The 27,855-nt window shown below is 38.2% G+C and overlaps 1 protein-coding gene across 2 annotated transcripts in view; it reads left to right on the top strand.

The window, feature by feature from the left end:
* Window positions 1-25,814, top strand: part of TTC21B (tetratricopeptide repeat domain 21B) — an 89,955-nt gene extending 64,141 nt beyond the window's left edge. For both annotated transcript variants that reach the window (XM_065931682.1, XM_065931683.1), the window contains 5 exons: window positions 489-684; window positions 14,019-14,243; window positions 17,921-18,041; window positions 23,806-23,873; window positions 25,264-25,814. In XM_065931682.1, the coding sequence (XP_065787754.1) occupies window positions 489-684; window positions 14,019-14,243; window positions 17,921-18,041; window positions 23,806-23,873; window positions 25,264-25,341 (688 nt within the window). In that variant the 3' untranslated portion in view covers window positions 25,342-25,814. The remainder of the gene's footprint in view (window positions 1-488; window positions 685-14,018; window positions 14,244-17,920; window positions 18,042-23,805; window positions 23,874-25,263) is intronic.
* The last annotated feature ends 2,041 nt before the right edge of the window (window positions 25,815-27,855 follow it).

Here is a 27,855-nt window from a genome sequence, read left to right as displayed (position 1 = left end):
CATTGATTGAATGAAGTAATACAGTGTTTGGCACATAGTAAGAACTTTAACATAGTTACTTTCTGCTCCCTCCTTTTTAAAAATTAATTTTTTAAAATTGAAGTACAGTTGATTTATAATATTTTATAGTCTTTTTTTTTCATTTTCTGAGCAAATATACTATTTGATAATTGGATGATTCTACTTATCCTGAATTCAGTTTTGTATTAGTGAAATGAATACACTTGCCATAGGTGGATAGTATCCACTTTTTGTTTTCAATTTAAAGTCAATAAATGATGTTTGATTGAAGCTATGTTAGTTTTGTTTTTTAAAACTAACTGTGCTTTAATTTATATTAGAAAAGAATAAGTGACATTCTTCAATATGATTAGTTTTAAATTGGTGAGAAAAGTAGAAACCAGTGTACCCTCAAACTCATTCTAATCTCAATGAATTTTGTTTCATGAGTAATAGATACTAACAGATTTATTTTTAATTGTATACAGTAATTCAACTGAGAAGCAAGAGTCTGTGCAGTTAGCAGTGAGAACAGCAGAAAAGCTCCTTAAAGAACTAAAACCTCAGACCGTTCAGGGTCATGTACAGCTTCGCATAATGGAAAACTATTGTTTAATGGCCACCAAACAGAAATCTAATGTGGAGCAGGCATTGACTACCTTCACCGAAATAGCAGCTTCTGAGGTTAGTATATTTTCTTTTTCAATTCACGTGTTACGTTTCCTTGATGTGTTTAGTCGCATAGTCGTGTCCAACTCTTTACAACCCCATGAACTGTAGCCCACCAGGCTCCTCTGTCCGTGGGGATTCTCCAATAAAGAATACTGGAGTGGCATGCCCTCCTCCAGGGGAATCTTCCCGACCCAGGGATTGAACCCAGGTCTTCCACATCGCAGGCAGACTCTTTACCATGTGCTCCACCAGTACCTTTCCTTGGTGGTGTAGAAATGCATGTTTTTATTAGTTGTTTATTTTCTGAAGATTGACTTCATTATTTACAGTTATTAAAAATTAGGTATATAGTTTGGTATGATTTTCCATCAGGCACCTTTGTTTTCAGAGGAGGCATTGTTACATGTTGATGTGTTATCATTTCAGCCGCTCAGTCGTGTTCAACACTTTGTGACCCAATGGACTGCAGCACACCAGGCCTCCCTGTCCATCACCAACTCCCAGAGTTTACTCAAACTCATGTCCATTGAGTCGGTGATGCCACCAAACCATCTCATCCTCTGTCATCCCCTTCTCCTCCTGCCTTCAATCTTTCCCAGCATCTGGGTCTTTTCAAATGAGTCAGTTCTTCACATCAGGTGGCCAAAGTATTAAAAGGGTTTCAGCTTCAACATCAGTCCTTCCAATGAATATTCAGGACTGATTTCCTTTAGGATGACTTTGGATCTCCTTGCAGTCCAAGGGACTCTCAAGAGTCTTCTCCAGCACCACAGTTCAAAAGCATCAATTCTTTGGCGCTCAAATTTCTTTATAGTCCAACTCTTACATCCATACATGACTACTGGAAAAGCCATAGCTTTGACTCAACAGACCTTTGTTGGCAAAGTAATGTCTTTGCTTTTTAATATGCTGTCTAGGTTGGTCATAACTTTTCTTCTTAAGGAGGAAGCATCTTTTAATTTCATGGCTGCAGTGATGAAATTTAATTTCACCATCTGCAGTGATTTTGGAGCCCAAAAAGTAAAGTCAGCCACTGTTTCTACTATTTCCCCATCTATTTTCCATGAAGTGATGGGACCGGATGCCATGATGTTAGTTTTCTTAATGTTGAGCTTAAGCCAACTTTTTCACTCTCCTCTTTCATCAAGGCGCTCTTTGTTCTTCACTTTCTGCCATAATGGTGGTGTCATCTGCATATCTGAGGTTATTGATATTTCTCCTGACAATCTTGATTCAACCTTTTGCTTCATCCAGTCCAGCATTTCTCATGATGTACTCTGCATCTAAGTTAAATAAGCAGGGTGACAATATACAGCCTTGATGTACTCCTTTCCCGATTTGGAACCAGTCTGTTTTTCCATGTCTAGTTCTAACTGTTGCTTCTTGACCTGCATACAAATTGCTCAGGAGGCAGGTAAGGTGGTCTGGTATTCCCATCTCTTTAAGAATTTTCCAGTTTGTTGTGATCCACACAGTCAAGGCTTTGCCATAGTCAATAAAGCAGAAGTAGATGTTTTTCTGGAACTCTCTTGCTTTTTTGATGATCCAGCAGATGTTGGCAATTTGATCTCTAGTTCCTCTGTCTTTTCTAAATCCAGCTTGAACATCTGGAAGTTCACAGTTCACATACTGTGGAAGCCTGGCTTAGAGAATTTTGAGCATTACTTTACTAGTGTGTGAGATGAGTGCAATTGTGCGGTAGTTTGAGCGTCCTTTGGCATTTCCTTTCTTGGGATTGGAATGAAAACTGACCTTTTCCAATCCCGTGGCCACTGCTGAATTTTCCAAATTTGCTGGCTTATTGAGTACAGCACTCTCACAGCATCATCTTTTAGGATTTGAAATAGTTCAACTGGAATTCCATCACCTCCACTAGCTTTGTTCTTAGTGATGCTTCCTAAGGCCCACCTGACTTCACATTCCAGGATGTCTGGCTCTAGGTGAGTGATCACACCATCGTGACTCTCTGGGGCATGAAGATCTTTTTTGTATAGTTCTTGTGTATTCTTGCCACCTCTTCTTAATATCTTCTTTTTCTGTTAGGTCCATACCATTTCTGTCCTTTATTGTGTCCATCTTTGCATGAAAAGTTCCCTAGGTATCTCTAATTTTCTTGAAGAAATCTCTAGTCTTTCCCATTCTATTGTTTCCCTCTATTTCTTTGCATTGATTACTGAAGAAAGGCTTTCTTATCTCTCCTTGCTATGCTTTGGAACTCTGTATTCAAATATATTGTTATACTCTGTATTCAAATGTGTTGTTATATTTATCTCTACTACAATGATGAGTTCTAGAGAAGGGAAATTCTGCAGGAGGGCAAAAGTTAATTCTCAAGGGAATGGTTTTATCATCTATGTTATAGGTATAGCCTAGGCTAACCTACTAAGTGAAAATAAATACCTGAGTGCCTTGATATCACCTTTTCACTTATGTGAACTTGAAATTTTTCCAGCTCTAAGGGCTAAGTGAGATCAGTACTGACAACTTGTACTTCAGTCATGCAAATAATAATATTGTTCTTTAGCAAGACTGTAATCACCCCCTGCAGCAGTAATAATAATATTTAACAATAATGAATTTTTATTATTAGGTCAAAGACTTTCTCTTTTCACCCCATTCAAATCCACCACCCTTGTTACCCTCTGGGCCATCTATTCTCCCTTCCCTCATACAGTGCTTTATTCTCCAATTACTTGTTATTAAGGAAAGAATCCTAGGTACCCACTCCATCAATGGGCTTCCCTGATGTCTCAGTGGTAAATAATCCACCTGCCAGTGCAGAAGACATGGGTTCAATCCATGGTTCAGGAAGATCACAGGAGAAGGAAATGGCAACCCACTCCTGTATTCTTGCCTGGGAAATCCCATGGACAGAGGAGCCTGGTGGGCTATCGTCCATGGGGTCACAAAGAGACATGACTAAAGTGACTAAACAACAGCTCCATCAACAGTTGGTAATAGCTAGTTCTAAGTATACACTTGTATGTTCTGCCACCATGAAAGACTAATAACTTGGGGCCTCTCAGAGGATATACAGAATTTTGCTGTATTTTCTTCTGGTTCGAAGATTACAGTGACAACAATAAACCAAAGCCCTATGCTGACCCCTCCCCCTGTCTCTCAGGACCCTGGAGGGCTTTGGAAAACCCACAGCTCCTGTTGGTATTTGGGTGCAGGTATCTCTGGTGGCACCTCACCACCACCGTCAGCCCTCCTGGGACCAAAACAGCAAGGCAGCAGCTACACAGTCCATCCTCACGCCGAGCTTCTGCTGGCACTGAAATAGTGTTCTCAGGGGCTGTGCTCAGTGGGATTGACTGTGCGGGAGCAGATGGATGACAGCAGCTGATCCAGAAATAGGACTGTCCCATAGTCTAAGACAATCTGTAAGAACATGATGAAGCTCCATTTCCAGTAAGGTGTCAGAGCTACTGAATGTTGTGGAGTCACGTTCTATCGTGGAAGGTGGTTTTGAACTGTGCGGCTTAAGAGAGAACCCTAAAAGCACTAAGTGACCTCACAGCTGTTTCCTAGAAAGGCTGTGCCAGTTTTGTTTGTTTGTTTGTTTTGGTGAGACTGCCTTACGTTTTGTCATCCTACCATGTGTGGTTAGTAATATTCTGTCCTCAGATCTGCTTGCTGACCACACTGTCCAAAGACTGATGTATGAATTGAAGTTTCATAAGTGAATTTTATCTTGCATTTTTCCCTTTTAACTCATAGGCTGTATATATTAAATGTAATGAATATTCATTGAGTAACCAGTGGGTGCTAAGCATAGACTCACAAAGAGAAGCCACATATAGTTCCTGTCTTCAAGTTTCTCATAACCTACCGAAGAAGAGACAAGCATACTGACTGTAATGTAAAGCAAAATCTGTTACATTCTGTTCTAAAGTTGCAAATAAAAGTGCTGTAGGGGATAGGATAAGGAGAGCTGAGAGACCTTTTCTGTGGAGGAAGTAATGATATAAGAAAAACCAGGATAAACTGCATTTTCACAGGCAGAGATGGAGGAAGTATATTCTAAGTTAAGGGGAAAATGTGAACAAAGGCAGGGAGGCCGTGAAGCATAGGGTATGTCCGCTGTCCTGTGTGGCATTCAGATTGATTAAAAAACAGGGATGTGACAGGAAGACATGGGAGGAAACAGTGGAAGATGCATTAAACCCAAGCTGAAATGGTCCACTTCCTTTTTTTCCCTCATCTTGAACTATAAAGGTGCATCATTTATAACAGCTATAGCGCCTTTTGTGCTATAAAGTTGTTGCACTTTAGAGTGACAGAGAGAGAAGGTGGTATAGACATCCTGAGAGAGAACATCTGAGGATGTCTGCACCAGGAAAGCTATCATGGGTCCAGTGCAGGGTTGGAATGCAGGTGTGCAGTATTAAAAGCCATTCTTCAGTTCACTCAGGAGTGATCAAGCTGTGAGGAATTGATTAATTCTAATTAAAATCAAGGTATGTAAATTTTAAATCTGGGAGCTTACTTTAAATGTATAGTGTGGGATATTTTTAGTATGTGAATAGATCTGGGCATTTTTTTTTCAGAACCCTTCTCTTTGTGAGCTGTCCTAGGATTTGACTGACAAATACATATTAAGTCTCTATTTATTATACTTTCCTCTCTAGCCCACCTGGGATAAGGGTACAGTTCAGTAATTAATAATATCCCACATGTCTTCAAAATCCTTACCAAATTGGTTATATTTGGCATTCAAATAAAACCCTTTCTGTCACTCCTTATAGAACAAATTACACATTGGAACTTTAACCAAGTGTCTGAAGAACTATGGAGGTTCATAACGTTGTACAGGTGGTAACCAAAACCATCCCCAAGAAAAAGAAATGCAACAAGGCAAAATGGTTGTCTGAGGAGGCCTTATAAATAGCTGAGAAAAGAAGAGGAGCAAAAGGCAAAGGAGACAGGAAAAGATGTCCCCATCTGAATGTAGAGTTCCAAAGAATAGCAAGGAGAGATAAAAGAGCGTTCTTAAGTGAACAGTGCAAAGAAATAGAGGAAAACAATAGAAAACAATGGGAAAGACTAGAGATCTCTTTGAAAAGATTAGTGATACCAAGGGAACATTTCATGCAAAGATGGGCTCAATAAAGAACAGAAACGGTAAGGACCTAACAGAAGCAGAAGAGATTAAGAAGAACTGACAGGAATACACAGAAGAACTGTACAGAAAAAGGTCTTAATGACCAAATTAAGGTCATTAAGATAACCACGATGGTGCAGTTACTCACCTAGAGCCAAACACCCTAGAGTGTGAAGCTAAGTGGGCCTTAGGAAGCATTACTGTGAACAAAGTTAGTGAAGGTGAAGGAATTCCAGCGGAGCTATTTAAAATCCTGAAAGACAATGCTGTGAAAGTGCTGCAGTCAATATACCAGCAAATTTGGAAAACTCAGCAGTGGCCACAGGACTGGAAAAGGTCTGTTTTCATTTCAATCCCAAAGAATATTCAAACTACCACAGTTGCACTCATTTCACATGCTAGAAAGGTAATGCTCAAAAACCTTCAAGCAGGCTTCAACAGTGCCTGAACTGAGAGCTTCCAGATATACAATCTGGATTTAGAAAATGCAGAGGAACCAGAGATCAAATTGCCAACATCCGTTGGATCATAGAAAAAGCAAGAGAATTCCAGAAAAACATCTACTTCTGCTTCATTGACTATGCTAAAGCCTTTGACTATGTGGATCACAACAGACTGTGGAAAATTCTTAAAGAGATAGGAATACCCGACTACTTTACCTGCCTCCTGAGAATCCTGTATGCAAGACAGAAGCAGCATATGGAACCTGACATGGAACAATGGACTGGTTCAAAATTGGGAAAGGAGTGCACCAAGGAGTGCACCATGTTTATTTAACTTATATGCAGAGTACATCATGTGAAAAACGGGTTGAATGAAGCACAAGCTGGAATCAAGATTGCCAGGAGAAACAATCTCAGATATGCAGATGACACCACCCTCATGGCAGAAAGTGAAGAGGAACTAAAGAGCCTCTTGATGAAGGTGAAAGAGGACAGTGGCTTTAAAAAATCCTGGCTTAAAACTCAACATGCAAAAAACTAACATCATGGCATCTGATCCCATGACTTTATGGCAAATAGAAGGGGAAACAATGGAAACAGTGACAGAGTTTATTTTCTTGGGCTCCAAAATCACTGTGAACTGTGACTACAGTCCTGAAATTAAGATGCTTGCTCCAGAAGAAAAGCTATGACAAACCTAAACGGTGTATTAAAAAGCAGAGACATCACTTTGCTGACAAAGGTCTGTATAGTCAAAGCTATGGTTTTTCCAGTGGTCATGTACAGATGTGAGAATTAGACCATAAAGAAGGCTGAGCACCAAAGAATCGATGCTTTTGAACTGTCATACTTGTGAAGACTCTTTGAGAGTTCCTTGAAGAGCATGGAGATCAAACCAGTCAATCCTAAAGGAAATCAACCCTGAATATTCATTGGAAGGATTGATGCTGAAGCTGAAACTCCAATACTTTGGAGTCAGCCATGTCCAGGCTGAGAGTCCAAGACAGAATAAACCCAAGAAGGAACAAACACACCAAAGAACATGATAATCAAACTGACAAAAATTAAAGACAAAGATAAATTATTAAAAACAACAAGGGAAAAAAGACAAATAACATCCAAGGAAAAACCCATAAGGTAATTAGCCAACTTCTCAATTGACACCCAACATAGGAGCACTGCAATATGTAAGGCAAATACTGACACATACAGGCAGAAATCGACAGTAACACAATAATAGTGGGGGACTTTAGTACCCCACTTTCTTCAATGGACAGATCATCCAAACAGAATATCAATAAGGAAACACAGGCCTTAAAGTGATACTTTTCACAAGTTGGACTTAACTGATATTTATAGAGCATTCTATCCAAAAGCAGCAGACTACACATTTTTCTCAAGTACATGCAGAACATTCTCCAGGATTGAGCTCATGTTGGGCCATAACACGAGCCTTGGTAAACTTAAGAAAATTAGAATCATATCAAGCATCTTTTCTGATCACAATGCTATGAGATTAGAAATAAACTACAAGAAAAAAAAACTAAGAAACACAAACAGGTGGTGGATAAACAATATGCTACTAAACAACCACTGGATCACTGAAGAAATCAAAGAGGAAATTAAAAAAAAAAAACAAACCTAGAGACAAGTGAAAATGGAAGGACAGTGGCCCAAAACTTATGGGATGCAGCAAAAGCAATTTTAAGAGGGAAGTTTAGAGCAATACAATCTTACCTCAAACAAGAAAAATCTCAAATTAACAACCTAACCTTATACCTAAAACAACTAGAGAAAGAACAAACAAAACCTAAAGTTAGTAAAAGGATGGAAATCATAAAGGTGAGAGCAGAAATAAATGAAATAGAAAAAAAAAAAACCAATTGCAAAATTCAATTAAACTAAAAGCTGGTTCTTTGGAAAGATAAACAAGATTGATAAGCCTTTAGCCAGACTCATCAAGAAAAACAGGAAGAAGACTCAATTCAGTAAAATTTGAAATGAAAAAGAAGTTACAATTGACTCCACAGAAATACCAAGAATCATAAGAGACTACTATGAACAACTATATGCCAGCAAAATGGACAACCTGAAAGAAATGGACAAATTCTTAGAAAGGTACAGTCTCCCTAGACTGAACCAGGAAGAAATAGAAAATGTGAACAGACCAATCACCAGCCCTGAAATTGACACTATGATTAAAAACCTCCCAACAAACAAAAATCCAGACCCTGACAGCTTCACAGGTGAATTTAAAGATGAGTTAACACCTATGCTTCTGAACTGTTCCAAAAAGTCTCAGAGGAAGGAAAACTTCCCAACTCATTTTATGAAGCCACCATCACCCTGTTAGCAAAACCAAAGATACCACAATAAAAGAAAATTACAGGCCAGTATCACTGATGAACATAGGTGTAGAAATTCTCAATAAAATACTAGCAGTCCATATCCAACAATATATTAAAAGATCATACACCATGATAAGTAGGATTCATCCCAGGGATACAAGGATTTTTCAACATCTACAAATCAATCAGTGTGGTACACTATATCATCAAATTGAAAAATAAAAACCATATCATCATCTCAATAGATGCAGAAAAGGCTTTTGACAAAGTTCTGCTCTCATTTATGATAAAAAATACTCTCCATAAAGTGGGCATAGAGAGTACCATACCTCAACATTAAGAAGGCCATATATGACAAACCTATAGCTAGCATCATACTCAGTGATGAAAAGCTGAAAGCATTCCTTCTAAGATCAGGACAAGACAAGGATGTCCCCTCTCACCACTTTTTAAAAAATTAATTTAATTGGAGGATAATTACTTTACAGTATTGTGATGTTTTTTGCCATACATCAACATGAATCAGCCATGGGTGCACATGTGTCCCCCCCATCCTGAACCCCCCTCCCACCCCTCTCCCCACTCCATCCCTCTGGGTTGTCCCAGAGCACTGACTTTGAGTGCTTCATGCATCTAACTTGCTTCATGCATCTAACTTGCACTGGTCATCTATTTTACATATGGTAATATACATGTCTTAGTGCTGTTCTCAAATCATCCCACCCTCGCCTTCTCCCACATAGTCCAAAAGTCTGTTCTTTATATCTCTCTTTTGCTGTCCTGCATATAGAATCATCTTTACTGTCTTTCTAAATTCCATATACATGTGTTAATATACTGTACTGGTGTTTCTACTTTACTCTGTATAATGGGTCCCGTTTCATCCACCTCACTGGAACTAACTCAAATGCATTCTTTTTTATAGCTGAGTAATACTCCATTGTGTATATGTACCCCAACTTCCTTATCCATTCATCTGCTGACAGATGTCTAGGTTGCTTCCATGTCCTAGCTATTGTGAACAGTGCTGCAGTGAACATTGGGATACATGTGTCTCTTTTGGTTCTGGTTTCCTCAGTGTGTATGCCCAGCAGTGGGATTGCTGGGTCGTATGGCAGTTCTATTTCCAATTTTTTTTAAGGAATCTCTACAGTTTTCCATAGTGGCTGTGAAAAGTAAAGTGAAAGTGAAAGTTTCTCAGTCATGTCCAAATCTGTGACCCCATGGACTGTACAGTGCATGGAATTCTCCAGGCCAGAATACTGGAGGGGTAATACTGGAGGTAATCCCCTTCTTCAGGGGATCTTCCCAACCCAGGGATCAAACCCAAGACTCCCACATTGCAGGAAGATTCTTTACCAGCTGAGCCACAAGGGAAGCCCAAGAATACTGGAGTGGGTAGCCTATCCCTTCTCCAGTGGATCTTCCTGACCCAGGAATTGAACCAGGGTCTCCTGCATTGCAGGCAGATTCCCTGACTGAGCTGTCAGGGAAACCCATACCAGCTTGCATTCCCACCAACAGTGTAAGAGGGTTCCCTTTTCTCCATATCCTCTCCAGCATTTATTGTTTGTAGACTTTTTGATGGCAGTCATGCTAACTGGCATGAGATGATGCCTCATTGTGGTTTTGATTTGCTTTTCTCTAATAATGAGTAATGTTGAGCATCTTTTCATGTGTTTATTAGCCATCTGTATGTCTTGTTCAGGGGAAATGTCTGTTTAGTTCTTTGACCCACTTTTTGATTGGGTTGGTTCATTTTTCTGGTATTGAGCTGCATCACTCTCACCATTTTTATTCAACATAGTTTTGGAAGTTCTAACCACAGCAGTCAGAGAAGAAAAAGAAGTAAAGGTAATCCAGATTGGAAAAGAAGAAGTTAAACTGTCACTGTTTGTCGGTGACATGATACTATACATAGAATATGCTACTAGAAAACAACTAGAACTCATCAATGAATTTGGTAAAGTTGCAGGTTACAAAATTAATATACAGAAATCTGTTGCATTTCTATACACTAACAATGAAAGAGCAGAAAGAGAAATTCAAGAAGCAATTCCATTTACCATTACATCAAAAAGAATAAAATATCTAGAAATAAGCCTACCTAAGGAGACAAAGGACGAGATGGTTGGATGGTATCACCAACTCAATGGACATGGATTTGGGTAGACTCCGGCAGTTAGTGATGGACAATGCCAGGCCTGGCGTGCTGTGGTTCATGGGGTCACAAAGAGTCAGACATGACTGAGTGACTGAACTAATGATGATGAAGGAGACAAAAGACCTGTACTCCAAAAACTAGAAGATGCTGATGAAATAAATCAAAAAAGACATAAACAGATGGAGAGGTATACCATGTTCGTGGATTGAAAGAATCAATATTGTCAAAGTGACTATGCTACCCAAGGGAATCAACAGAGTCATTGCAATCCCTATCAAATTACCAATGGTATTTTTCACAGAAATAGAACAAAAACGTCTCAAAATTTGTATGGAGACACAAAAGACCCCAAATATTCAAAGCAATCTTGAGAAAGAAAAACAGAGCCAGAGGAACCTGGCATCCTGACTTCAGACTATAATACAAAGCTACAGTCAATAAAGCAGTGTGGTACTGGCACAAAAATAGAAGTATAGATCAATGGAACAGCATACCAAAAAACCAGAAATAAGCCTATGCACCTGTAGTTAATTAATCTGTAACAAAGGAGGCAAAACTACACAATGTCAGAAAGACAGTCTCTTCCACAAATGGTTCTAGGAAGACTGGAGAGCCACATGTTAAAAAAAAAAAAAAAGAAATTAGATTATTCCTTAACTCTGTATACAAAAATAAGTCAAAATGGATTGAAGACCTAAATGTTGAACTGGACATTTAAAATCTCTTAGAGGAAAACATAGGCAGAATACTCAATCACAGCAGTATCTTTTTTAGTCCATCCCCCAGAATAATGGAAGTAAAAGAAAAAATAAGTGGGACCTACTTAAACTCTAAAGCTGTTGCATAACAAAGGAAACAATAAAATGAAAAGACAGCCCACAGATTGGGAGAAAATACATGTAAATGATGTGACTGATGAGGGATTAGTCTCCAAAGTTTATAAACAGCTTGTGACACTTAATAGCATCAAAGCAAACAACCCACTCAAAAAATGGACCAAAGACTTGAATAGACATTTCTCTAAAGAGTATATACAGATGGCCAATAGGTACATGAAAAGATATTCAGTATTGTTAGTTAGTAGAGAAATGCAAATCAAAGCTACAATGAGATATCACCTCACACTGGTCAAAATGGCTATCATCAAAAAATTCACAAATGCTGGAGAGCGTGTGGAGAGAAGAGAACCCTCCTGCACTGTTGGTGGGAATGTTAATTGGTACACCCACTATGGAGAACAGTATGGAGGTTCCTTAAAAAACTAAAAACAGAGCTACTATATGACCCTGCAATCCTATTCCTGAGCACATATCCAGAGAAAAACATGGCCCCAAAAGATACATGCACCCCATTGTTCTTTGCAGTACTGTTTACAATAGCCAGGACATGGAAACAACCTAAATATACGTCAACAGAAGAATGGATAAAGAAGATGTGGTACATACATACAATGGAATATGACTCAGCCATTAAAAAGAATGAAATAAGGCCATTTATAACAACATGGATGGACCTAGACAGTGTTGTACTAAGTAAATCAGACAGAAAAGAAGAAATATCATATGATATCTGTTATATCTAGAATCTAAAAAGTAATGATATAAATGAACTTACTTACCAAACAGAAAGAGACTCACAGATTAGGAATGAACTCATGGTTGCAGGAGGGGGAAATGATAGTTAGGGACTTTGGGAAGGTCATGTATACTTGGCTATATTTAAAATGGATAAGCAACAAAAACCTATTGTATAGCACATGGAACTCTGCTCAATGTTATGTGCCAGCCTGGATGGGAAAAGGGTTTGGAGGAGAAATGTACTTAATCGCTCAGTCATATCCGACTCTTTGCAACCCCATGGACTGAAGCCCACTAGGCTTCTCTGTCCATGGGGATTTTCCAGGCCAGAATATTGGAGTAGGTTGCCATACCTTCCTCCAGGGGATCTTCCCAACCCAGGGATCAAACCCAGGTCTCCCACATTGGAGACAGATTCTTTACCATCGGAGCCACCAGGGAAGCCCAAGAATGCTGGAGTGGGTAGCCTATCCCTTCTCCAGATCATCTTCCTGACCCAGGAATTAAACTGGTGTCTCCTGCTTTACAGGTGGATTCTTTAGCAGCTGAGCTATGGATACATGTATATGTATGGCTAAGTCCCTTCACTGTTCACCTAAAACTATCACAACATCGTTAGTCGGCTGTACCCAATACAAAATGTTTCTGGTGTTAAAAAATAATAATAGTAATAATAATGACATTTTTTTTTAAGTTAAAGGGAAGAAAAAAGAACTGGCAAACTTGTGCACACACATACAAAAAAAAATCATCATAATCCCTCTGCTGAAATTTAAGAAGCACTTTAGCCTTATCAGATACATACTCATTATTGCTTTGTTATGTTAATTTTCTGAATAGATGGCTAGTGCTGGAATTCTCCAGGCAAGAGCACTGAAGTGGGTTGCCATTTCCTTCTCCAGGTTATCTTCCCAACCCAAGGATCAAACCCGGGTCTCCTGCATTGCAGACAGATTCTTTACCAATTGAGCCACTAGTAAAGCCCCTCTCCATTTTATACCAGTTTTTATTAGCTTGTTGATTTCACAGAGTAACATTTTCTAACTTTGAACTCTGTCTTTAAAAAGATAACATCTCTCTTATAGTCACTATTAAGAATCTGCAGAGTCCAAATCTAAAGTCGTATTTTAAGGCATGAGATTATTTCATATAATTTCCAAATGATTAATTCATTGCATGCCTTAATAACATTTCACTGGTCACACTTTATTGGAAGAAAACGCTTTTGAATAAAATGAAAAGGGATAGGGAAAGGAGCAATAGAAGTCAGTCTAGATAAGGAATATCATTTGCAGGTTTATCATTCTGTTGGTTATCTGATTTACAGGTGAAATAACTAACGAACCAAAATGACAAATGTACAATTAGGACTACATTGAGATAGAATTTTATTTTTTCTATTTCTGTACAAAACCAAAACAGTCAACTCCATTAAAAATCAAGTTGTCCTTATTGCCTGGAATTGTGTGGTTATGGCACTTGCCTTCTTACTGAATTCCCTTGACCAGATGGTTCTTCCTGGTAGCTTGAGGTTAGTTGATGTTCTAAATAATGACCATATCACGGTATTTAAGTGGAGCCAGAGATAGAATCCACAGGCCAGGCCATATTTTATGTGGCACTTGCTACTTTCCATGTGTTTCTCTTTGAAACATGAGACATTTTATGTTTGTTTATCTGGGGGTCTAAACATCTGTTTTCTTACAGAAGGATCATGTCCCAGCACTTTTGGGAATGGCAACAGCTCATATGATCTTGAAACAAACTCCCCGGGCCCGAAATCAGCTGAAGCGGATTGCAAAAATGAACTGGAATCCTATTGATGCTGAGGAATTTGAGAGGAGTTGGCTGCTGCTTGCCGATATTTATATTCAGTCAGCAAAATATGACATGGCCGAGGATCTGATAAAACGGTGCCTTCGGCATAACAGGGTAGGTACTGAGCTGAGTCGTGTCCAACTCTGTGACCCCATGGGCTGCAGCCTGCCAGGCTCCTCTGTCCATGGGGGTCTCCAGGCAAAAACACTGGAGGGGGCTACCATGCCCTCCTCCAAGGGATCTTCCCAACCCAGGGATCGAACCCAGGTCTCCTGCATTGCAGTCGGATTCTTTACCGTCTGAGCCACTAGGGAAGCCCAAGAATACTGGAGTGGGTAGTCTGTCCCTTCTCCAGGGATCTTCCCAACCCAGGAATCGAACTGGAGTCTCCTGCATTGCAGGCAAATTTTTTACCAGCTGTGGCCAGGGAAGCCCACAGGGTAGGAGACTGAGGAGGAAAGAATGATTGTTAGCCTTTGTTGTATAAACATTCTATAACAGGCTTTAGAGAGTATTGGTCCATTTCTAGGGATTTCTCTGTGTTTTGGGAAAATTAAATGTTTATTTCTACCACAATCAGGATATAAACATTAATAATAAAAATGCTATTTGCCCTTGAAAATAAAATAAAGATGTATGCAGTTTCAAGTTTCAGCTGTGGTTTGCCCTACTTACCAAAAGTGTTTTGGAATGTCAAGCATTTGCCTGTGATTATCCATCTCATCCCAGAACTAATGAAAATTGCAGAAGAACATTAATTGCGGACGTCTGTCCCTTCTATTAAATACTCCTGATGAATTTACTGCAGCTGCATGTTGTTTTCACATTATTAGAATACACTCTGCATAATATATTTTATGGGGGAAGTCTTTTCAGCATTTGATTTAATAAAATGTCTTTATCATTAGGTATAAAATTGAAAATCTTGAAGTCCTTAGAATTTAAGGCTCTTACGAACAGTGCATTTTGGTGTTTAATTGCCCCCAAAAGGATGTCTTTTTATGACCTTTTTTAAGAATGTTCCTATTTACTGAGAAATAATTGTGCTCAACTTAGAAACTTAAGGGTATTTATCTTTATGGATTCTTATCAGTTACTTCAAAATCTTAATCATAATAAATCTATGGTTTATTCTCTTTGAGCCAATTAGAATTCAAAATGGATCATTTTTTTTTAAAGAGAAGTCATGATCACCTAATACTATTAAGCTACTATTTTTAGAGACTTGAAAAACCAAAAGTATTAAGACATTTATCAACTTATGGTTTGTACATGTGATTTAAGTTACATTGGCCTTAAGAAAACACAATACTTATTAATAGACTTTAAAAAGTCTAAATTGCCAAATAACTGACCTCTGTAAGATTTTGTGGGAATTAAGGTTTTGATACAGGTAGAATTTCAATTTGCCAGACAGCAGTACATTGCATGGTTGAACATGATGGCTGATTTAGAGGTTGAACATGATGGTTATTTAGGCATGTCCATATGGGAAGCATGAGATTCAGGAACAAGAGCTTAGAAACTTTGAATTATATAATTTAAAAATGGAGATCATCCAGATCCTGGGCAGGAAATGTACAAGATACGACTAGACCATCCTGTCATACCAGATGGCAAGGAAGCTATCAGAGATGATTGGAGTTATGTCAGGGACTGAAGAGCCAACTCGAGGACACTCTCACTCGCCGAAGCTGAGCCACTTCAGGCATCAGTGGTGACTGCATTGAGTAACACACCAAATAGGTTTAAATCCATAAGTTTATAAAGATATAACAAAGAAAAGAAGAAAAAACCTAATTGTTCACCACTGAAATATGCTAATAAACTACTATACTATTATTTCTAAAGCTGGCAAGTAAAGGGAAAGAATTAAGTATCTCTCCTGCCGTTTCTGTGTGAATAATACTGCTGGGAAATGAAATGATGGAAAAGGAGATGTTTCTCATTATAGATGTTGTCCAACTGATGAAGCAATGAGGAAAGAATGATAGAATGTCACTATTTTCCAACCATTTTGAATTAATGAATGGGTATAACATCACAGGACATTATGTGCCTCCTGAATGAAGAACACACGATCTGACAGAGTCAGACTGGGGGTGAGACCAGTGAAACACTCACTCTGGGTCCAACTGTAAAGGGACCCTTAATGTAATTATCTTAAGTGATCCTGCTATAACAAAGTATCAGACTGGGTGGCTTATAAACAACAGAAGTTTATTCTCACAGTTTTGTTCATAGATGCTGGAGTCTGCGATCAGGGTGCCAGCATGACTGGGTTCTGGTGATGGCCCACTTCCCTGTTGCAGACTACTGAGTTCTCCTTGTTTCCGCACAGGGCAGAAAAGAGAGAGGAGGAGAGCTCTCTGGGCTCCCTTTTATAAGGGCACTAATTCCATTCAGGAGGGCTCCACCCAAATGACCCTCCCCAAAGCCTCACTTCCTAATACCATCACATTGGATGTTAGGATTTCAGCATATAAATTTAGGGGGACATAAACACTCAGTACATCACATCAAGATGAATGATATTTAATGCAGTATTTTTTAAAAATTAAAAAAAAAGTATCAAAATGTGAAACAAGATCTTACAGTGCTATGCTCAGCTATATTGAAGCCTTCAGCAAAAGGGTAAATGTGTATGTACCCTGATCCCATGTTTATATTTTTTAATGGTTAATAGTTTTCATGAAAATATTAGTGGTGTATCTTCTTGAAATAAAGGAAAGTGAAATTACAGTAAATAGAAAAATAACATATAAAAAAAATAACATGAGTTATAATATACCTACTTTTCTGTTTTTCAAATTTTTTAAAATTAACATTCTGGGGGAAAAATAGCCATTATAAGATACCTAAAAACATGTATGCAGCATTGTGCATTTTTTCTTTTTCCTGAGGAGCAGTGTGGCTTGGCAGAGCAGTGAGGTCTGTGAAGTAAGTAGCTTCATCTCTTTCCCCCAAATCAAAATCAGATCCAAACCTCTAGATCTAATACAATTTCCAGGAAATATCAATGACATAGGAATGTATTATATAACTACCACAAGGATGCACTCAACTAAATCTGGCTGTGAGAAACTCTAGGATAAACATTCATTTTTTCCCTACATTTAATTGCAAGGAAAGAGAGAGACAGAGAGGAAACCTCTAGATCAAAAAGAAGCTTAGGGACATTTCAAACCAGTCACAGTGTGTGGGCCTTATTTAGATCCTCATCCTGACAAGCAAACAAAAAATTATGTTAAGGCTATTTGAAATTTGAATAGTGACTATATATTTGGTAATGTCAAGGAGTTGTTATATTTTAGGTATGATAATTTGTGGTTATGATTAAAGAAAGTCCTTATTTTAAAGAGATATACTAAAATATTTATCACTGCAATGATATAGTATCTGAGGGTTTTTTTATCTGACAATACAAAGGGACAAATATGGGGTAGAAGTGAGACGGTATTAGGCATTAATTGTTAAAGAAATGGATTCATGGGGTCCATTATACTGTTATTTCTATATCTGTTAAAATTATTTGTAATAAAAAGTGCTGAGTATATGTATAAAACATGTCCTTCCCTCTCACCTAGAAATCCTGATTCTGGGGTGGGGGCTTGGCATCAGGATCTTTGTAAGTCCCATAGATGATGTGATCACATAGCCAAGACTGAACACCACTGTGTTATGGGCCATTTAAATAAGTTAATATGATTGACCTCCATAGTCATAAGCACTCCATAAAATCTTAGTGATATCAAGCTTAATCTGTTGATACATTTTGTATTTATTTTCAGTCATGCTGCAAAGCTTATGAATATATGGGCTACATTATGGAAAAAGAGCAAGCATATATGGATGCTGCCTTAAACTATGAGATGGCATGGAAACATAGCAACCAGACAAATCCAGCAGTAGGTGAGTTTAAAATTTGAACACTAGGTTTTCACCAGAAACGTGGGTTTTATGTGTAAACCTTCATTTAAATGAATTTGATTTTCCTGTTAAGGAGAAAATACACATTAACAGCCAACACCCTTTGTCATTCCTGAGAAATAAATTGTACATTCATAATAGATTATTAGCTACTAATTTATTACGTATAGTTTGCTGAGATTCAGACTCGACTTCAGTTGCCTTAGAGGACTTCTAATCAATTCTGCCCCTTTTTCTCCCTTCACCCTCTAACTGAAAAATGTAATACTGTGGGAGAAAGTGTTCATTGTGAAAGAAGTGAGAAAAACATTGCATTAAATCAAGTTCTGCTGGTTGCTTTAGTGCAGAACTTCTCAAAGACTCTAAGCCCTAACATGCATTGTGGTGGATATCACGCAGAGAACACGTTTCCCACGAGAAGTTGACTATGGAACTTTTTTTTCCCCTGAGCATCTGGAAACATCATCCTGTCCCAGTGGTAGACTGTTGGTTTGAGGAAGGCTGGTCGCTAACGTCCCTAACAGATGGGCGGCACCGGGAATATCCTTGGTGACCACTGACACCCACGTTGTGAGGGAGTCCACCCCCAGGCTTCTCTTTCTTTGTGTAGAGCTGAAAGCAGCTTCATTGACACTGCCCTGTCTGTTCTCTGGAGCAGCCCACAGAGTTCTTCCCCGCTTATTCATAATGGCCCTCAAACTGCAAGCTCCATCATGTCTCTCCTGTTTCTCGCCAGACCGTTCTCAGGCGCTTCTTCGTTCTTCCCAAGACTTGCTATCAAGCCTTTTGCCCTCCTTGCTGTCTCCTGAAAACTCTCAAATAGTATTTCCCCAACTTGCTTTGGAATGCCGGGTGAGATACTATAGTTAACTTCTTTAAAAAAGAGTTGACCATGAAGAGATTAGATTTCATGGCCAAATAAGTTTGGAAAAGGCTGTTATTTTTGTCCATGTCCCTCCTGATCTGTTGTACTAGAAACGAAAAAATTGTTAAGTGTGATTTAAGAATGAATTGTATGTATAATGAAGCTTTTTTTAAAAATGAGGCATTGAGTAGTTGATAATTCAACTCAAGATGACATCTGTCTTTTTAGCATCCGTGTCACAGTAATGACTCAGATTTAATCTACAGTCAGATAGGTCATCTTCTGCTGTCAGTTCAGGACTTCCCCTACCTTTTATTTTTCTCAGGTCTGTTATTTTACTAGACTTATTCAGAGCACAGAAACTAATTTGTAGACAGTATTTTTCCTTCTCAGGTTTTGTTCATGTTACAGAATAAAGTCAGCTTGTAATATGAAAATTCCTTAAAATCCTTAAAATATATGTAATTCCGATGCTTTATTCCCCAGAAGGAATGCAATTAGAAGTTTAGTTATTTAAATATTCTGTTCCTTCAAAGACCAGCAAATAGATTCCAGGTCACTCGTTCTTTCATTGTGTTCTCTTTGAACTTTATAGGTGATTTTATCAGTTCCTCTGACCTCTCTTTAACAGACATTTCTCTGAGGCTCTCAATTAATTCTTACAGTTTCTTTTTTTTTTTTTTTTTTTAATATTATTTTATTAGTTGGAGGCCAATCACTTTACAACATTTCAGTGGGTTTTGTCATACATTGACATGAATCAGCCATATAGTTACATGTATTCCCCATCCCGATCCCCCCTCCCACCTCCCTCCCCACCCGACTCCTCAGGGTCCTCCCAGTGCACCAGGCCCGAGCACCTGACTCATGTATCCCACCTGGGCTGGTGGTCCGTTTCACCATAGATAATATACATGCTGTTCTTTCAAAACATCCCACCCTCACGTTCTCCCCCAGAGTTCAAAAGTCTGTTCTGTATTTCTGTGTCTCTTTTTCTGTTTTGCATATAGGGTTATCGCCACCATCTATCTAAATTCCGTATATATGTGTTAGTATACTGTAATGTTCTTTATCTTTCTGACTTACTTCACTCTGTATAATGGGCTCCAGTTTCATCCATCTCATTAGAACTGATTCAAATGAATTCTTTTTAACGGCTGAGTAATATTCCATGGTGTATATGTACCACAGCTTCCTTATCCATTCATCTGCTGATGGGCATCTAGGTTGCTTCCATGTCCTGGCTATTATAAACAGTGCTGCGATGAACATTGGGGTGCACGTGTCTCTTTCAGATCTGGTTTCCTCAGTGTGTATGCCCAGAAGTGGTATTGCTGGGTCATATGGCAGTTCTATTTCCAGTTTTTTAAGAAATCTCCACACTGTTTTCCATAGTGGCTGTACTAGTTTGCATTCCCACCAACAGTGTAAGAGGGTTCCCTTTTCTCCACACCCTCTCCAGCATTTATTGCTTGTAGACTTTTGGATAGCAGCCATCCTGACTGGCGTGTAATGGTACCTCATTGTGGTTTTGATTTGCATTTCTCTGATGATGAGTGATGTTGAGCATCTTTTCATGTGTTTGTTAGCCATCTGTATGTCTTCTTTGGAGAAATGTCTGTTTAGTTCTTTGGCCCATTTTTTGATTGGGTCGTTTATTTTTCTGGAATTGAGCTTCAGGAGTTGCTTGTATATTTTTGAGATTAATCCTTTGTCTGTTTCCTCATTTGTTATTATTTTCTCCCAATCTGAGGGCTGTCTTTTCACCTTACTTATAGTTTCCTTTGTTGTGCAAAAGCTTTTAATTTTCATTAAGTCCCATTTGTTTATTTTTGCTTTTATTTCCAATATTCTGGGAGGTGGGTCATAGAAGATCTTGCTGTGATTTATGTCGGAGAGTGTTTTGCCTATGTTCTCCTCTAGGAGTTTTATAGTTTCTGGTCTTACATTTAGATCTTTAATCCATTTTGAGTTTATTTTTGTGTATGGTGTTAGGAAGTGTTCTAGTTTCATTCTTTTACAAGTGGTTAACCAGTTTTCCCAGCACCACTTGTTAAAGAGATTGTCTTTTTTCCATTGTATATCCTTGCCTCCTTTGTCAAAGATAAGCTGTCCATAGGTTCGTGGATTTATCTCTGGGCTTTCTATTCTGTTCCATTGATCTATATTTCTGTCTTTGTGCCAGTACCATACTGTCTTGATGACTGTGGCTTTGTAGTAGAGTCTGAAGTCAGGCAGGTTGATTCCTCCAGTTCCATTCTTCTTTCTCAAGATTACTTTGGCTATTCGAGGTTTTTTGTATTTCCATACAAATTGTGAAATTATTTGTTCTAATTCTGTGAAAAATACCGTTGGTAGCTTGATAGGGATTGCATTGAATCTATAGATTGCTTTGGGTAGAATAGCCATTTTGACAATATTGATTCTTCCAATCCATGAACACGGTATGTTTCTCCAACTGTTTGTGTCCTCTTTGATTTCTTTCATCAGTGTTTTATAGTTTTCTATGTATAGGTCTTTTGTTTCTTTAGGTAGATATACTCCTAAGTATTTTATTCCAGTTTCTTTTTTTAAGATTATCATTGCATCCAGTGCTCCCAGCCTTTCTGGCCAAGTTCATGATGCATTTTTTTCATTTGTCAGGAAATCCTAAAAATCATAGTTGTGTTCTTTTCATAGAATTCAAGCCTGAGCGCTGTCACTGTGAAAGACCCCAGGAACCGAGGCCAACGCGAGGAGAACACAGCCGTGTTTCTCTCTTCCCAGTCGTTCCCGGGCTACGTGACAGTCACTGGGCTGTTTACGCTGTTGGTGCTTTTGTTTTCTTGCTTTCACAAGCTCAGGCTCTCTCCCCCCATTTTTTTTTTTTTTTCCTGATTACACAGAGCTGAATTCTTAGAAGCCTGACAGGTGTAATGAAACTGTGGTACACATGTTCTTTGCCATGTGTAGCTCTTCATTTCCTCTCTAAAGTTCTTTTTTGCAGGAAATGATCTATCGAGTTTGTTTCAATATGACAACTTTCTGCTTCTACTTTAATGTTTACACAGTTAAAAAAAAAATTAGTATTTGTGTGGTACTCTGAAATTTTTTAAAGCATTTCACAAGTATTTCATTTGATCTTGAAATTTACATTAAGAGATTAGCAGGGCTATCTTTCCCATTTTTGGATGCAGAAACTTGAAATTGACAGCTAACGGTGACTTGCCTAAAGTCACAAAGCTAGTCAGGAAACCGGAAGCCAAAAGTTATGTCCAGGTTTTTTTGGTTCTAGTTTCCATATTTGGCATGACATGTTTAAGTTGTTTTCCTTTTTAAATGTCACAAACTATTTATTATTCTGTTTTATAATTCCTTTCCTATGATATCAAGTTTACCTCTCTGATACTGTGTTCATCTTGGACATTTCTAATTGTGTATGTGTTTGTGTGTGTGAATTGAATACTATGAATTTTAGATAATTTCTATTCCTTCCTTCTTGCTACCATGATTGCATTAGCCAATAATTCTTTTAAAACATTGTTTTGAAATTCTAAAAATTTTCTTCAAGGGTCCTTTGATTAAAGTCCAAGAGCAGCATTCAAATTTCCTTTTAATATTTTTATGTGGTAAAGCAAAATATATTATTTATTAGTTACATATTACTTTACATTGTGTTATATCTTATTTATTGAATCTACTTTTTCATTGCTTATTACTAAAGAAACTAAGGAGATGAAATGGCATTCTTATTACAGAACAACAGTTATTTAAGAATGTTTTAAAACTTTCTTCAAAAATGTCAGTATTTGGACTTCCCGGTGGTCCAGCTGTTTAAGAATCTGCCTGCCAGTGCAGGGGACATGGGTTCCATCCCTGGTCTGGGGATATTCCACCTGCTGCAGGGCAACTAAGCCCACGCAGCAACTTCCGAGGCCACGCACCTAGAACCTGTACTCCACAACAGGAGAAGCCACCGCAGTGAGAAGCCCACACACCGCAACTGAAGAGCAGCTCCTGCTCATCTCATTGCAGTTACTAGAGAAAGCATGTGCCCAGTAAGACCCAGTACAGCCAAAAAGAAATAACTAAAAATGTTAAATAAATAAATAGCCCTTGCAGTGTGCCATTTCAGCATCACATGTGGCTGACGTGGCCGTCTAATGACGAATGCTCTGCCTCTGAGTCAGCCCCCTGCTGCAGCGCCCTCTGCTCCTCCAGCGCTCCAGGTCCATTTGGCTGCTGCGTCTCCCTCTGCCACTGGCCTTTCCACGTGCAGTTCTCTTTGCCTAAAGGCATTCTCTCTTCCCACCCCTTTGGCCTACATTATGCCCCTTCCTTCAGGTTTCACACATTGCCTGACACCCACCCCAGATTTCTTATTACAGTGCTCTTGGCCTGTGCCTTTGTTTCATAGCATTTATCTCAGTTCTGAAATCATTCACGTACTGCCATAATTACTTAAATAACTTACGTTCTTTCCTAACAGAATGTAAACCTCAGGCACCAGTTTGCCTGATGTGTTAAGTACATCAGTACTGTATAAAGGAATAGCTGTGTTATCACTTACTGCTCTATGATCAGTTTTTACTGTAATCTGAAACAAATGGGGCTTTTCTAGTAAGTTGCTAAACCATATTTGTGGGATGTGGCCATCTAGCCCAGCGGTGGTCCCTTGTTCCAACTCCATTTTCTTTGGTACCTGTTCTCCTTTTATCACTCCACCTTCTGTTATCTTATCGTTTCTGTCACAGTACAGTCACTAAATACACACACACACCCTCCACTAAGAGTTCTCTAATATTAGCATAAGCAAACAAAGGAGGAAGCCATGAAAGGTACCAACAGTGTGCTCTATAAATAAATAATACTATATCATTGCTGGGGGTTTTGTCTTTACAGGATACAAACTGGCATTTAATTACTTAAAAGCAAAAAGATATGTGGATGCAATTGACATATGTCACCAGGTAACACTTAAATTTATATTAAAATTTTTCAGATGTGCCATTTCCTACTTTTGTTTAATATCAGGTTGTACATGAATAGAGATAGAGGATGTACTATTTTGGTTCAGTGCCTCATCGGATACATCTGGAAGAAATTACCAGTTTTCAAAGTTTAGAAAATAAACTTTACTTAAATCAAAAACATGTTTTTAATAAGGGCTCAAATAAGGTTTGTCAATTTAAAGGAGGAGGCTAGAGGAGAAGCATGTTAAACAAACTTAATCCTTAATTCAGAAAATATCTGAAGATTATTATAGATTCTCCAGGTCATTGTTCTGAATAGAAGTTCTTATGTTTGTGTCCAAGTCTGGTTTTTAGAGGATTCAGATTTATAAATTAAGGAGGTATTTTTGTCATTTAGAAGCCATACAGTTCCACTTCTGTCATTGATTTCTGGGCTTCCCTGATGGCTCAGGCAGTGAAGACTCTGCCTGCAATGCAGGAGACCGGAGTTCGATCCCTGAGTTGCAAAGATCCACTGGAGAAGGGATCCAATTTTATTGCTTGGAGAATTCTATGGACAGAGGAACCTGGCAGGCTATAGTCCATGGGTTGCAAAGCAGCAGACATGATTGAGCGACTGACAATTGATTTCTGACTAAATGATCCCTTGCTAAATGACAAATTTTTGAGTTGCAGTTTTAGAATTTGCAATTTCTTTATATATACCTTATCCCATTGATATTCATACAAGGCATTGTACTAAATATTGTTGGGAGCTCCAAGAAAAGCACCTTAGTAGAGAATTATGTAGTGTACCTTATCCCAGATAACTGTGTCAGCATCACTGTAGTGAATACTTGGCTCCAGTGATTGCTATTGATTACTGAGTCTCTATGTAAGGCAACATTTCACATTAAGGTTAAGGTTATATATTAGAGTAATTTGTGGAGTTTTGATTTTTCTCTCTTTATGACTATCACCCTACTCTTCAACTCAGTGGACCTGGAAATTTGTATGTTTTGAAATCATTCCAGGTAAATCTGATGTGTACTCCTGGGTAAACATATCTCTAAGGATTTGTTAAATATCATGTATAAATAGCTAAATTTTTAAAAAGTATCTTAAATCATTGATCATAATTGTTTTCTATAACTGATCTATTAAGTAAATAATTATATCTTGTATTTTCCACATGTAGTGGTACATTTTTACCATTTTCATCTAACTGCTGTTAATAGAAATAGGTCATCATGTCACATCTCGGATGTCACCTTTAAAAAGTGTTGTTGTATTTGCAATATTATTATAATCTAATCTCAACTGTAATGCCATTGCTAGTAAGTTTTGTGGCTCCCTAGTTCTTGATAATGAATTATAAATTTTTGTTTTATTTTTTGTGTATTTGCAGGTTCTTGAAGCACATCCAACTTACCCCAAAATCAGAAAGGATATACTTGATAAGGCTCGCACATCTTTAAGACCTTGAAAATTATTTTAACTTTTCAAAGCAAGAAATGGAAAGAATCTGAGTTCTTCCAGTACAAAATAGGTTTAAACTAATACTTTGTATTAGAAAGCATACTTTCTCCAGCAGAGGCTGCTGTTGCATTTAAAGAGAAACACTGTTAAATGGATGTCTTCCGATGGAGAAAGTGAATGAGAGCTGGTTTATTTAATTGACTCTCTTGATTAGGTGCAGATTTGGTGTTTCTGTGGTAAAGATTATATAACCCATTTCTATAAAGAATATTTTGTTAAAATCTAGATAGTTAAGTATCCTATATCTTTTCTAAGTGATATTGTTTCTTTCAGGAAATATGTTTAAAATACTGTTGGTCTCTGTTAAACATTTTTGTGATATTCTGTTATTTCAAAGGTTTGAGTAAGTGTCCATGTGAATATTTATAAAAAAGAAAACATATTTTTAATAAACATTTTATGAAATTTATGAACTCAAAACACATAGTGAGTTTTGCAAATTCAGGGTAAATTACCCATGTCAACGCATAGTATTACAGAAACTGACTTTCTTAGAAGAATCTTTTGGAAAAGTATAAATAGTGTTTGTGAGTTCCCCTTCTTTGTTGAATTGATTCTTCTTGCTTTTAATGCCAGTGAGGTTCTTTTAAGCAATATCCAGTACCTGAAATTAAATAGGTAGACCTTTATAACAATATTTAACCTTAGCCCAAAGACAAGGTCTTTTGGTGTAAGTTTAGACACTGTGACACCTGGTAGAGAATATTTTCAGTCAGCAGGGACTCATGAGGCACACCATGTAAAAAGCAAGTGCATATCCCACTGTCCCTAGCATTCCTGCCGCCAACCTGGGAGAGGTACTTATACTTTACATTGAATTGAAATACTTTACATTGAATTGCAGTTAACCTTCCCAGATGGTGCTAGTGGTAGAGAACCTGTCTGCCAATGTAGGAGACTCAAGAGATGCGGGTTCAATCTCTGGGTCGGGAAAATCCCCTGGAGAAGAGATTGGCAACCCACTCCAGTATTCTAACCTAGAGAAGCCCATGGACAGTGGAGCCTGGTGGGCTACAGTCCAATAGGGTCACACAGCTGAGCATCTGAGCGCAGCATAAACCTGATCCTCATAAACTCAATTCTTAGCATCATTTTTAGTGTATCTACATCTTTTTTCAGTTGCTTTAAAAATACAATAAACACAGTCTTCCATTTTAACTGCATTTTCAATTAACAGTTTTTAAAAGTCACTTCCTTTTCCTAAAGTACTTCATGTTTATTTCTTTTGAGTTACATTCTTATTTCAAATCACTTCTCCAATTTTCCAGAGTCCTCTTAATTCTAATTATGTGTTATAAGATTTCTGGTCATTTTTAGTTATGGTGTTTTGTGGAAATGTTTCATAATTAGAGCATTTATGAAATATTTCATGTCTGTTAAAACACGTCTTATTACATTTTGTCCTCACAGTCCTATGATACAGATATCATTATCACTCTTCTACAAATCTGGCACTGTGACACATTATCTTTCTCTGTAATTTAGGGGAAAAAACTTTCAACCTGAATGGACATTGTTAAGGACATAATACAACAGAATACCCTTAGCAGGTCCAGTGAGCCTGCATTGTAAAATGCTACAAACATGGAAATTGGATGGAGAAAGAAGAACATCTGTTCTCCCAGCAAGACATTTCCAAATCTGTTTTCCTATCTATAAAATGAGGAGTTTGTTTTTGTTTCTTAAGCAGCCACTTATTGTGCCATTTGTTAGATACTATCCTGGGAACTTTCTTTAAAGTATGTCTTTTATTTCTCAATCAACTCTCTAGAGAAATAATATTTTTCAGGTAATGATATGAAGCTCAATCTAAAATTTGCCCAAGCTCACAATTGTCAGAAGCTGGATTTCACACCAGCCTTTCCTAAATTGAGATGCTTTCCATAACTAAGACAGACTGTGTCTGTAAGAAACATTCTCTTATCTGCATCTGGCTAGCAGATGAAAGTGAGTGTTCTATCACAGAGATGGCTAGGTAATGAACAAGAAGTGAGTGGAATGAACGTCCTTACAGATGTGGAAACTACTAAAGAGAAGCGTAAGCCAGGAGCAGTATAGTGCAGTGGTGAGGAATGTGGACCTGAAGTCAGACCGTCCTAGGTTTAAAGTTTGACTCTGCTACTTACTAGATGGTTCACCTTTCTCAAGGTACATAGGCTCTGTGAGCCTCGGTTTTCTCATCCATAAAGAAGCATACCAGGATAATAACCTTCCTCAGATTGTCATTAAGAATTAAATGAGAGAACTTACATGAAACCTATAATGAATCTTACTCACTTAGGCTCTTAATAAATAACAGGTCTGTTACTACAAACTGTGAACAGGGTCAAGCAGTAGTTGCACCTGAGAAGAACCTTCACAGGAGAAAAGAGACAGGGACAGGGGTGAGACCGACAGGACCAGGCGGGCCGCTCAGAAGCACAGGCCCCCAGGAGCCAGGAATTCTGACGCGTGGTCTCCC

This window comes from Muntiacus reevesi, chromosome 3 (assembly GCF_963930625.1).
Source record: "Muntiacus reevesi chromosome 3, mMunRee1.1, whole genome shotgun sequence".
In the NCBI taxonomy this organism is placed as follows: Eukaryota; Metazoa; Chordata; class Mammalia; order Artiodactyla; family Cervidae; genus Muntiacus; species Muntiacus reevesi.
This window is presented reverse-complemented; position numbering and strand designations above follow the sequence as displayed.